The 13,337-nt window shown below is 39.5% G+C and overlaps 1 protein-coding gene across 3 annotated transcripts in view; it reads right to left on the bottom strand.

Moving 5' to 3' along the window:
* LOC102469635 (zinc finger protein 45) overlaps window positions 1-13,337 on the bottom strand; it is a 77,553-nt gene that overhangs the window by 4,391 nt on the left and 59,825 nt on the right. For 2 of the 3 annotated variants that reach the window (XM_027766837.1, XM_027766841.1), the window contains exons 2-4: window positions 6,534-6,627; window positions 3,428-3,554; window positions 3,181-3,273 (exon numbers count right to left, since the gene is read on the bottom strand). The exons of the other annotated variant lie outside the window; for it this stretch is intronic. In XM_027766837.1, the coding sequence (XP_027622638.1) occupies window positions 3,181-3,273; window positions 3,428-3,554; window positions 6,534-6,548 (235 nt within the window). In that variant the 5' untranslated portion in view covers window positions 6,549-6,627. The remainder of the gene's footprint in view (window positions 1-3,180; window positions 3,274-3,427; window positions 3,555-6,533; window positions 6,628-13,337) is intronic. 3 annotated transcript variants of the gene reach the window in all.

The raw sequence follows: 13,337 nt of genomic DNA, 5'->3' as shown, positions 1-13,337 counted from the left end.
TTGGAAAAAGGTTTTCCATGCAAATGAGAATCAAAGAAGAACTGGAGTTGCGATACTAATTTCCGACAAAATAGGCTTTAAAACAAAAACTGTTCAAAGAGACAAAGAAGGGTACTATATTGTAGTTAAAGGGTCAATTGATCAAGAAAGAAGATATAATGCTTATAAATATCTATGCACTTAACACAGGAGCACCCAAATACATAAAGGAAAAACTTAGATCTAAAAGGAGAGATAGACTGAACACACTAATTGTTGGAGATCTCAACACCCCACTATCACCTCTGGACAGATCATCTAGACAACAAATAGGTAAAGAGATAAAGGATCTAAATGACACCATAAATCTAATAGACTTAACAGACATCTATAGAACCTTCCACCCAAAAATCATGAGGCCAGCAGTTAGAGTAATGGCTATGTCGCTGGACTCCCATGTAGTCGACTTACACACCCTATAGAAATAAAACCTATACAAAAAAAAAAAAGCAAAAATCATGAGGTACACGTTTTTTCGCCTCCACATGGAAACTTTTCCAAGATTAACCACATGATAGGGCACAAGACAAGCCTTTACAGATTCAAAGGCATAGAAACTATATCCAGCATCTTCTCTGACCATGACAGAATAAAACTTGATTTTAATTTCAAGAAAAATCCTCAAATACGTGGAAACTAAATAACCTACTCCTGAATGACTTCACAACTACTGAAGAAATAAAGACTGAAATAAAAAGATTCATGAAAGCCAATGACAATGAGGACATGAGTTTCCATAATCTTTGGAACACTGGAAAAGCAGTTATAAGAGGGAAGTTCATAGCAATTAGCGCCCATAAGAGGAAGACAGAAAGAAGGCTAATGGATCACCTAACGTCATGCCTCAGAGAATTGGAAAAGCAACAGTAAAAATATCCAAAAAACTCCAGGACAAAGGAAATAATAAAGATACAAGCAGCAGTAAATGAAATAGAAAATAAATGTACTATACAGAAAATAGATGAAAGTAAAAGCTAGTTCTTTGAAAAGATAAACAAAATCGATACACCACTAGTGAGACTTATCAAGAAGAGAAAAAGGAACCAGGTGAATCAAATCTGCAATGAAGCAGGCAATATAACAACAGGCAAAGTAGAAATATAAAACATCATTAGAGGATACTATGAACAACTATATGCCAAGAAACAAGAAAATCTGGATGAGATGACAAATTCCTGGACACATATAATCTACCGAGATTGAGCCAGAAGGATATAAAGTCTGAATAGGCCCATAACAAGCCAGGAGATTGAATCAGTAATAACCTCCCAACAAAGAAAAGCCCTGGCCCTGATGGCTTCACTTCTGAATTCTACAAAACTTTTAAAGAAGAGTTAACCCCCATTCTGCTCAAGTTATTTCTAAAGATCCAAAAGGGTCAATCTCTCCCTAATTCATTCTATGAAGCCTCTATCACCCTTATCCTTAAAACAGATAAGGGCCGGGCACACGTGCCCGGCATGAGGTTAAGCCACCGGATCCAGGACTCAAACTGTGGTCAACTACATGGGAGTCCAGCAACATAGCCATTATGCCAACTGTTGGTCCCTATGTGATTTTTCTCTTAGCTAACTGTAATGTGTATCTTTTCCCTGTTAAAATCTGTAAAAGCATTCAGTGACTTCTCAGAGTACCTCTAGTGAATTACCGAAAGTGAAGATAGTTTTGGGAAACCCCCAAATTTGTAGTTGATGTAAAAGAGGGCAGTCTTATGCAAACTGTCTCTATAAACTTTGTAGTTAGTTAAAATCTGCATAATCCTAAATATCACACACCTAGGAATGTTTATCTACATATTCCAAATATCCCTGCGTAAGACTCTTGCACAATACACATTCCCCTTACTATGTAATGTAACATGTTTATAGGTACTGGGGGTTGAAAACAAGTAAAATCCTCCTCCTAGAGATTATACTCCAAGGAAAGGTGATCAATAAGCAAAAATGAATAAGATTCAGATAGTTTGTGGAAATGCAGATTATGAAAAAAAATGCACATAGATTTAAAAATTTTCTGTACCAAAATATGGACTGTGGGCTAACTCATGGCATGGTGGTTAAGGCTCTGGATCCCACATGGCCAACTTCATGGATGAAGAACTTGCAAGCAGCTTAAAAAACATGCTAGGCACATGTGCATTTATGAAATTCTGAGAGGAGAATAGAAAAGAGACTGCAGTATGGCCATGCCCCATGGGAGACTCTCTCTAAGAGTCTCTCTCTAGCAAGCACAAAACAAAAAGGGACCAAAGGGACTGTAGGCAGTAAACCAAAGTGAAAGTTTTTCCCCAACAACATCCAGAAAAAAACAGTCCTAGAAACACTTTGATTTTTACCTAATGGGATGTGTAAGACCTCAGGCCTAAAGAACTGGAAGATAGGAACCAGCAGTTAGCGTAATGGTTATGTCACTAGACTCCCATGTTGTAAACCGTGATTCGAGTCCCAGACCTGGTGACTTAAACTCACGCCAGGTGCGTGTGCATGCGTGCCCAAGATCCCGAGAAGAGAATGGAGGAGAAGGGATTGCGGCATGACCATCCCCCCTGGGGGTGTGATTTCTCGCTTTCTGTCTCAGTCTCTCTCTGTCTTTCTGGAGCACGCACGTGCCCTATAGCAAAAACCTCTCCAAAGGGGGGAAAAAAAGAACTGAAAGATAATAAATTTTTGTTGCTTAATATGCTAAGTCTGTGGTAATTTTTTACAGCAGCAATAGGAAATACACTATCCTTGGCAGGTCTGAGAAAAAATAGGGAGGACGTGGGACTGGAAAAGATGGAGCAAGAGGGAGAGGACAGATGCAGTTAGAGAGGCTAGGATAGGGTGGGGGGGGGAAGAGGACAGATAAATAAAAGATCACAGGGGACTTAAGGTGGTTTTAACATTAAGAAAAATTAGGAGCTATAAATAGTTTTGAGCAGAGGAATGACAATCTGACCTATCTACTAATGATGATGTAGGTTGCTACAAGAAGAGATTTCAGGATGGGAAGGGTGGGAGCAATGTACCTGGTTGAAAGCTGATATTAATAATCCACAATAGTAATTTGGGAATTTAGACCAGGGTGATGGAGACAGGCATGGAGAGAAGTAGAACAGATGGGAGAGTAACCTACAAGGATTCACAACTGCTGGGCTCTTACCTGAGTTTCCTTCTCTTTGGGTCATTGCCTTCATCATCCCAAACTTTTCTTCCCTTATGAAGTGGAATGTATCTCGTTGGAACGGAGGATGTCCTGTGAATGTGCAAAGTCATAGGCTTAAACCCAGTAAGTTCTAGGTAAAATCTACTGGAAACTTAGGTTCTCACTGCATACTCAAACTTAGACACCTAAGGATACAAAGCTACTCTGAGGGGGCTGACACTCCATTAAAGGTGCCCATCCTCACCCACTGAGAGCAGGTTCTTAAAGTTCTCCAGCATCACATCTTGGTACAGCTTCCTCTGGGCGGAGTCCAGAAGACCAAGCTCCTCCTCAGTGAAGACCACAGCCACATCCTTAAATGTTACCACCTCCTACATCAAATACAAGGAACCTCAATATTATAACAATGTCTATTAAAAGGGGCAACACTGAGCAGGCAGAGACAATGGGTAGAGAGTTGCTCTGAATTTTGAGAGACTTGAATTAACTTGTAGATTTCCCACTTTTTCTGTGTGTATCCCAACAATGACACGCTGATTTTTTTTCTGAGCATCCATAAAAGTGCAATGTTTACAGAAATGTCCTGTATTTTCTCTTTGTGTACTCATTTATTCTACTTATAAGTAACCCTCTAGACATCTCAATCAGACTCCTGGGCTACACATATTTATGTTTCTACGAATCTTGCCAATTCTCCAGCAATACTTGGCAATTTAATCCCAACCATGTCTGATAACACCCCCTGTTCTCTTTTGAAATCAAACCCTGGATATTATTGCTTTTCTTTAATGTCTGCCAAATTAACAAGCTTATGGTAACTGCAGGACAGTTTCCAGGGTAGCCTTGGACTCACCCAGCTCTCTCCACCTCCCTGCCTTTAGCTTCAAGAATAACCATGGAATGTGCTTGGAATGCAATATGCTGATGTAGGGGGAACTGCCTGAAACAGGCTTGGCCTTATTCCTGTTCCTCCTTAGAAATATAACATTTTGAGTTAGGGAAGAACTGCCAGTGAGTCTTGGTGCCCCTGAGTTACATAATGCAGATGGGCTGCCTTTAAGGGTGCCTTTCAGCTATGGCACTAGAGAGGCATGTACTATCCAGACACTATCAGCTCCAGGCAGCTTTCTTGGGCCTTTGGAGGACTGGCTTACAATGAACCCTAAACTTCTTTTGTCCCTTACTGCCTGTCTGTAATACACCTGCTTCATGTAACTTGTTGCATATGAGTGTGCTGTTTCCCTGGACTCATACAAGTTGGTAACAGTAAACCTGCTCCGCAGAAGAGCACAGTGAAGAACATCTGATTGGACACAACCATGGCTTGGTGAAAGGAGAAGGGCAATACCTCTGGTACCCACCCATGTGATGGACATGCAATTGGATGATTTAATGGGGAAGGAAGGGTGATAAATGGGACACAGGTCACCCCCATCCCCAGCAGATGTGTCAGAGAACATGGAATATGGAAATGGGAGCACACAGTCCCCTGGTTCTCAAGCACTTATGTGATCACCCATTCCCGGTGTCAGAGAACTCAGGAAGTGGGTACTCAAATAGAGCTCTGAGGATCCTGAGAGGGGAAAAGAAAATGGTCCTCATATAGTCCTTGAGCTATCTGAAAGGGAAATCACACAAGGGACATGGACCTCCACAGAAAGGAGGGCTCCAGGGACCAGCAGTTAGTATAATGGCTATGTTGCTGAACTCCCATGTGGCCGACTGCAGTTTGAGTCCCGGACCCAGTGGCTTAAACTCACGCTGGGTGTATGTGCGTGCGTCCAAGATCCAAGATCCTGAGAGGAGAATGGAGGAGAAGGAATTGCGGCATGGCCATCCCCCCTGGGGGGTGATTTCTCGCCTTCTATCTCTCTGTCTCTCTCTGGTGAGCACACGCGCCCAATAGCAAAAAAAAAAAAAAAAAAAGGAAAAAAAAGAAAGGAGGGCTCCCTATCTAAAAGATAAACGGAGGGACGAAACCAAAAGATACGTTATTTCAGCTATACAGGGCAGTTAATGAGGGAGAATGGAAGAGGTTTTCTGTCTTAAAAGGAATGGTACAATTAAGAATAGAGTCAAGGTCTCTGGATCCTCACCAGAGGTCAGTATCTTGCTACTATTGTCAAAATAAAAGGAAAAAGAAAAGAGTTCAGACTTTTCTTGAGTTTTTGAAATTATTCCCCTCTCAGGGAATAATTAAACTAGTATCATAAGCTAGGAGACAAATGTGGTGACCCGTGTACTAATCCACTTGTGGTTAGGACCTTTAGGGCCATGTTGGGTGCTGGTGACCACAGTTCCCACCACTGAGTGCATTATAGGCACTGATGTCTTGACTGCTTGTGGCATAGAACATCTGTACTGCCCAAAGAGCTATGCTCCCCCAAAGATAAAAACTGAGCCCTCTCAGTGGGGCATATTCACCCCTGCCTGGCATCTAAGGTCCCCAGTGCTTCAACAAAAAGCACTACGACATGCTAAATAGGAAAAGGGACATTAATTTTTTCTGTAACTTTTCACTACTTTCATCAATAACAAGACATACTTGTTACTGATAAAAATGTTATACCCACCCTGTCAGTGTAACGGCCCAGAGCAGCTGGTCAAAAAGGCCTTCAGGGCATGAGGATAACAATGGGCTGTTGCAGGCTGACTGCCAAGGCAACCTGGGCAAGAATTCCAAATGAAGCATACCAGACACAGTCAAGCAAAAAATTTAACCCTGTCAGCACTCACCAATAAAAAGGAGGCCCAGACCAGCCCCATGGCACAGAGGTTAAGTGCTGTGTATACGAAGCAAGATCCCACGCAGTCAACTGATATTAAAATCCTGACCCTGGAAGCTTGAAAAACATGCTAGTGCATGTGTGTGCCTCAAATCCTGAGAGCCTGGAGAAATGGAGAAGATTACGGTGTGACCATGTCCTAATGGGGGATGCTTCCTCCTTCTCTCTCCGTCTGTCTGTTTCTCTCTGGGAGAATGCGCATGCCTCCTCTGGCAAAGTACTTTAAAAGTTAGAAAAAAATTACATGTATATCATCAATATAAATGTGGTTATAAATGTACATGAGAAAAAGCATGAAATGATAAAAATAGTTTATTTGTGAGCAGAGTATTGAAGTTTCCATTGCTATTACTTTTTCTGCCCTATGAAATAAATAATGGTACAAGAAAACAAAAACTAACATCAAATTCAAAGTCGAATCAAAAGGGACAAAACAAGCCCTTAGCATACGACACGTCATCAAATGCTGTTGTCTGTCTTGAGTCTTCCCAAAATAGACAAAAATGTGACAATGTGAGTAGTAAAACGGAACTTGAAAAGCAAGAAACGCCAAGCCTTACTCACCTTGAACAGGGTCATCTTTCCTTCTGCTTCAGGGAATGTGCAGAGTCCTGAGTTATGAAATTCCCAGGAAAGCTGAATTGTGCCTGGAAAGTGCCTTGGAAGGCAGAAAAAAAAAAAAAAAAAAGATGTGAAAAGGTGGCCAGGAATGTTTTTTGCCAACATGAATGCTTGCTGTCTGTTAACACATGTATACCTATAGCATTATTCATAATAACCCCAAAGTGGAAACAACCAAAATGGCCTCTTGTGGATAAATGGATAGACAAATTATGGCATATCCATATAACGGAATGTCATTCAGAAATTGGAAAGAATGAAGTACTCACACAGGCTGCAACATGAATGAGCCTTGTAAACATTATGCTCAGTGCAAGAAGCCAGGCAGATTCCTTACTAAGGGTATTTTTAGAAAATTTACATTTCATTTCAGTAAACTTTAGAACATCTAAATCTTTCCTGAGTGCCAAGTGGCTCAGTTGTGAAAGTTTTATGATTGCAACTGAAGTATATAATACATGTTAACCCATTATATATTAGTGGGACTGTATCAGCCTGAGTAACAATTAAGTTTTGTTCTATAAATCAGTGTCTATCATCTTATAGTATTACCAATGCTGTTGTAAACTGAATTTAAAGTGTTATTTAAAAAAAAAATTCCTGGAACCAGCAGGTGGTGTGCTTATTAAGGTGCTGGAGTCTCTATGGCCAACCACAGTTCAACTCCTGGCTTGAAAATCACACTGGAAGGGCTGGCAGGTGGCATAGTGGTTAAAGGCACTAGATTTCCACAGGGCTAACCACAGTTCAAGTACTAGATTGGGTGGCTTTCTTTCTCGCTTTCCCTTTCTCTCTCTCACTGTTTCTGTCTGGTCAAATTAAAAAAATAATAACAAGTGGAATTAAATAAATAATTTTTTTTTAAAAAAAGGAAGAAAAATAAAAATCGCACCAGCACATGTACATGCATGCTCGAAATGCTGAGAAGAGACTAGAGAAGGAATTATGGCATAGCCATCCTCTACAGGCAGGTGAATTCTCACCTTCCCTCTCTCTGTCTCTGGTGAGTGCACGTGCCCTATGGTAAAAACCTAAATGCAAAAACAAAAAACCCTGTTAAACAATCTGTATCTGTTTGTATCTATTACTATAGATTATATACGAGTAACAGCTAAATAAAACTAAAAAACAAACAAACAAAAACAGAATCCAGGCCCAAAGGGGTACATATTGTATGATTCCACTTATGTGCAACATCCAGAGTAGGCAAGTGTATATATAAATTCAGTAGATGGTTGCTGTAAATTTGGAATAAGAATGAGGATTAATGTTAAATTACATGAGAAGTTCACTTGGGAGATGAAAATGATCTAAACTGAATTATGATAGTAGATACTCCACTTGGCAAAGTTCCTAAAGATCACTGAATTGTACACCTGAAATGGTGAATTCTTTACTTATACATACATGATATATAAATATTCCTCAATAAATTTGGAAAAATAATGGTCAATCTATATACCATTTAAACAAATAAGGCTGAATTGTGAATCTATATTGACAAAATATTTATACTTGAGCCACTGAATAAATAAATGGGGAGAAGTGGAAGATCATCTTTACGGCAGAATGCCCACTAAAGATAGATCTTCCTCTTGTGAACTGTTGCCTCGGCCTCCATGTCACATACGTTTTTGTTGCATGCAGTTTTCACTTGCTCATAGCAGGAATAGGACTCAGTCACCCTTGACAGTGTTTCTAGTTCCACACCCAAATGGCTCAAGTCAGTGACCAGAGATAAGACCTTAGCAATATCTCTCCTTCCCAGCAGAAAGGGAACCTCACTTTCCTGCTGCTTCCTTTAAACATACCATTCAGGCATCCGCCCATAAATGTAAAGTGACCCACAACCTATTGCCTTGTATGCACTGCTAGCTGCCATGTACTCTCTACCTAATTTATTCCTGCCCGGTGTGATCCAGGGATGGAAGACTGCCCCCTTGACTCACTGCACTCTCGACTCACTGCACTCTCCCTACTGAGAGATCTGTAAGTAAAAATCTTTGAAATTATTCTTATTGTGGTGATATATTAAATTTTCAGCTTCCATCTGAAGAACCAGGGTCTGCCTTAGGCTGGGTTTTCCATGAGACACTAATGGAACACAAAGTCGAATTCCCAGAGCCAGAGCAATGTTCAGGCATAAAGTGGACATGAGTTAGACAAGAGCTGCAAAGGTATCTGCCAATATAAACAGTTTCAGGTGCATCTGCTCCTAGAAGCTGGGAGGACTCTGGGACACTCGGGACCAGTGACAAAAATGCAGGGTGCTGGTGATCAACGAGGAGGCAGAGCAGAAGAGAGACTGCCAATTTCCTACTCCCGCACACCTTTGAATACTGAGATACCTTGAATAATTTAAGAAGGAATGTATAGATCACCAGATGACTAGGAACCATCGCAGAGGCACAAGAAATATAAGCAACCAGGACCAGCAGTTGGCATAATGGCTATGTCGCTGGACTCCCATGTAGTCGACCGCAGTTCGAGTCCCTGACCTGGTGGCTTAAACTCATGCTGGGCGCACGTGCATGAGTTCCAAAGATCACGAAAGGAGCATGGAGGAGAAGCGATTGCGGTGTGGCCAACGCCACTGGGGGATGATTTCTTGCTTTCTATCTCTATGTTTTTCTGGCGAGCACACGTACCTCACAGCAAAAACCTCTCCAAAAAAAGAAATATGAGCAACCAAGAATATGTCTCCCCCCCAAGGAGAAACACCAATTCCTTATCACTCATAGACAACATAAGAGAAGTCGTAGAAATGTCGGATGAACTACTCAGGACATTTGTAGTGACCAAACTAAATGAGATGCAAGAGAAAAGAGACAGCGAGCTCCAGGAGATAAGGAAGTCCTTTCACAATTTGAAAGAAGAAACAGACACCATTAAAAAAAAAAAAAAATCAAATGAAATTGTTAGAGATGAAGAATGTGATACAGGAAATTAAAACCTCCCTCAAAAGTATTAAAAGTAGATTAGATCATGCAAATCGAATCTCAAATGTAGAAGATGAAAACTCTGACCTAGAAAATATTATCAAAAAGACTGAAAAAACAACCACGAAAAATGAGGATAATATATGAGAAATACTAGATACTATCAAGTGCCCAAACATCTGGATATTTGTATCCCAGAAAAGGAAGAAAATCATATGGGTATTAATCATGTATTCCATGAAATCCTAGAAAAAAACTTTCCAAACCTAGAGAGGCATTCAAATATCCAGACCCAAGAAATACGTAGGATCCCAAATATAATCAGCCCAAGAAGATCCTCGTCAAGGCACATCATAGCTAGAGTGGCCAAAATTACAGACAAGCTGAGAGGGAAACATAAAGTTACATACAAAGGTTATACCATCAAGCTAATCATTGGACCTCTTGTCAGAAATAATGCAAGCAAGAAAAGAATGGGGAAATATAGTCAAGGCGTTCAATGAAAAACAATTTCAACCAAGAATACTATACCTGGAAAGATTATCTTTCATATGGGAAAAACAAATTAAAAACATCCTCAAATAAACAAAACCTGAAAGAATCTACCAACTTCAGACCAGCTCTTCAAGAGATTCTGAAGGGAGTGCTATATCAGAAAAAATAAGAAGTCAGATGGACAGATAGAAGAGAACAACAATAACAAAAAGACCCAAGAAAATGGCTCACTTAATGATAGGAACAGGTCCGGAAATATCGATAATAACATTGAACATTAATGGATTAAATTCTCTAATCAAGAGATACAGACTGGCTGAATGGATAAAAAAGAAAAACAAAAACAAAAACAAAAAAAAACAGAAACTCTCTATCTGTTGCCTACAAGAAATGCACCTTATAGACAAAGACATACATAGCCTAAAAGTGAAAGGCTGGAAAAAGATATTCCATGCAAATGGAAATCAAAGAAGGCTGGAGTTGAGACAGATCACAAACAAAATAGGCTTTAAGACAAAAACTGTAAGAATGGACAAAAAAAGGGCATTATATAGTAGTAAATGGACTAATTCATCAAGAAGCCATAACATTTTTAAATATCTATGCACCCAACTCACGAGCACATAAATACATGAAGGAAAGACTGCAGAAAGTAGGAGAGGTAGGTTGCAAGACTGTAATTGTTGGGGCTCTCAAAACCCCATTATCTCCTTTAGACAGATCTTCTAGACAAAAAAATAAACAGAGAGATACAGGATAAATGATAATATAAATCAAAAGGGATTGACAGACATCTATAGAACTTTCCACCCTAAGACCACAAAATATACATTTTTCTCACCCTGGCATGAAATCTTTCCAAAGATTGACCATATGATAGGTCACAAATCAAGCCTTTACAAATTCAAAGGCATAGAAACTACATCGGGCATCTTCTCAGACCATGATACTAATTTCAACAATCATTCTCGAAAATACACAAACACATGGAAACTAAACAATCTACTTCTGAATGACTTTCTTTCTTTTTTTTTTTTTAGAGGTTTTTGCTATGGGGTGCGTGCGTTTGCCAAAAAGACAGAGACAGGGAGACGGAAAGTGAGAAATCACCTCCCACGGGGGATGTTCACGTTGCAATCTCTTCCCTCCATTCTCCTCTCAGGATCTTGGGCACACACACACACACATTACCAGTGTGAGTTTAAGCCACTGGGTCCAGGACTTGGACCTCGGTCAACGTGGGAGTCCAGCGACATAGCCATTATGCCAACTGCTGGTTCCTGAATGACTTCTTAACTACTGAAGAAATTAAGTATGAAATCAAAAAATTTATGGAAACAAGTGATAATGAGTACATGAGTTTTGCTATGAATTTCTCAATTAGTGCACGTAAAAGAAAAAAGATGAAACGGTGGCAAATAGACAGCCCAACATCATGCCTCAAGGAATTGGAAAAACAACAACAACAAAATGCTAAATGAAAAGAAATAATAAGGATTTGAGCAGAAATAAATGAAATATAAAATAAATGAACTGGAACCAGCAGGTGGCAAGGTGGTTAAGGTGCTGAACACTCCCATATGGCTGACCATGGTTCAAGTCCCGGGCCTGGTGGCTTGCTTTCTCACTTTCCCTCTATCTCTGTCTCTCTCTAGTCAAATTAAAATAAATGAATGAATAAAATTAAACATTTTTTTTTAAAAAAGAAAAGAAACGAAGTATACAGAAAACAAATGAAAGCTAAAGCTAGCTCTTTGAAAAGATTAACAAGATCCACACACCATTAGCAAGAATGATAAAAAAAAAAAGAAAAGAGAAGAAAAGAGGGGACCAGCAGTTAGCGTAATGGCTATGTTGCTGGACTCCCACGAAGTCGACCATGGTTCGCGTTCCGGACCCGGTGGCTTAAAACACGCCGGGCATGTGTGTGTGTGTGCCCAAGATCCCAAGAGGAGAGTGGAGGAGAAGGGATTGTGGCGTGGCCATCACCCTTGGAGGGTGATTTCTCGCTTTCTGTCTCTCTGTCTCTCTCTTTCTGGCGAGCGCACGTGCCCTATAGCAAAAACCTCTCCAAAAAAAGAAAAAAAAAAAGTAAGTAACCAGATAAACCAAATACATAATGAAACAGGCAACATTACAACAGACACAACAGAAATACAAAACAGCATTAGAGGATATTATGAGTGACTATATGCCAACAAACAAGAGAACATGGAGGAGATGGACAAATTCCTGGAGGCATATAATCTACTGAGATTGAATCAAGAGGACACAGAAAACCTGAATAGCCCATAGCAAGCCAGGATGTTAAATCAGTAATAACCTCCTGACAAAGAAAAAACCCAGGTCCTGATGGCTTCACTTCTGAATTCTACAAAACTTTTAAGGAATAATTAACTCCCATTCTACTCAAATTATTTCTAAAGATCTAAAAGGAAGGAAACCTTCCAAATTTATTTTATGAAGCCTCCATCATCCTCATTCCTAAAACATAAAGACCTGACAAAAAAGGAAAACTACAGACCAATATCTCTGGTGAATATAGAAGCAAAAATTCTCAACAAGATACTTGGAAATTGTATCCAACAACATATAAAAAAAGATTATTCATCATGACCAAGTAGGCTTTATTCCAGGGATGCAAGACCATAAATATAATACACCATATTAACAGAAAGAAAGATAAAAACCATATCATAATTTCAATTGATAAAGAGAAAGTGTCATCCTTTATGATTAAGACTCCCAGAAAGATTGGTGTTGAAGGGTCATTTCTCAACACAATAAAAGTCATATATGAAAAACCTATAACTAATATTATACTGAATGATAAAAAGCTAAAAGCTTTACCACTAAAAACTGGTACTAGACAAAGCTGCCCACTTTCTCCGCTGCTTTTTAATATAGTGCTGGAAGTCTTAGCCAATGCAATCAGAAAAGAGAATAATATGAAAGGCATTCAAATAGGCAAAGAAGAGTTGAAAATACCTTCATTTGAAGACAATATGATGTTATACTTAGAAGACCCAAAGGTTTCCATGAAAAAATTTCTCAAATTAATAAATGAATACAGTAAAGTGTCAGGATACAAAATAAAAATCCAAAAATCTATAGCGTTTCTATATACAAACAACAAGGTGAACAAGTAGATCTGAAGAAAGAAATCCCTTTTCTCATAGCCACAAAATATATGATACCTAGGTATAAACCTAACCTAAGGAAGTCAAAGGCCTTTACGAAGAAAACCATGAAAATCTTTTTTTTTTTTTTTTTTTTTTTTTGAGGGGTTTTCGCTATAGGGGCCGGGTGCTCG

The sequence above is a fragment of the Tupaia chinensis genome, unplaced genomic scaffold (assembly GCF_000334495.1).
Source record: "Tupaia chinensis unplaced genomic scaffold, TupChi_1.0 Scaffold000067_1, whole genome shotgun sequence".
NCBI lineage: Eukaryota > Metazoa > Chordata > Mammalia > Scandentia > Tupaiidae > Tupaia > Tupaia belangeri.
This window is presented reverse-complemented; position numbering and strand designations above follow the sequence as displayed.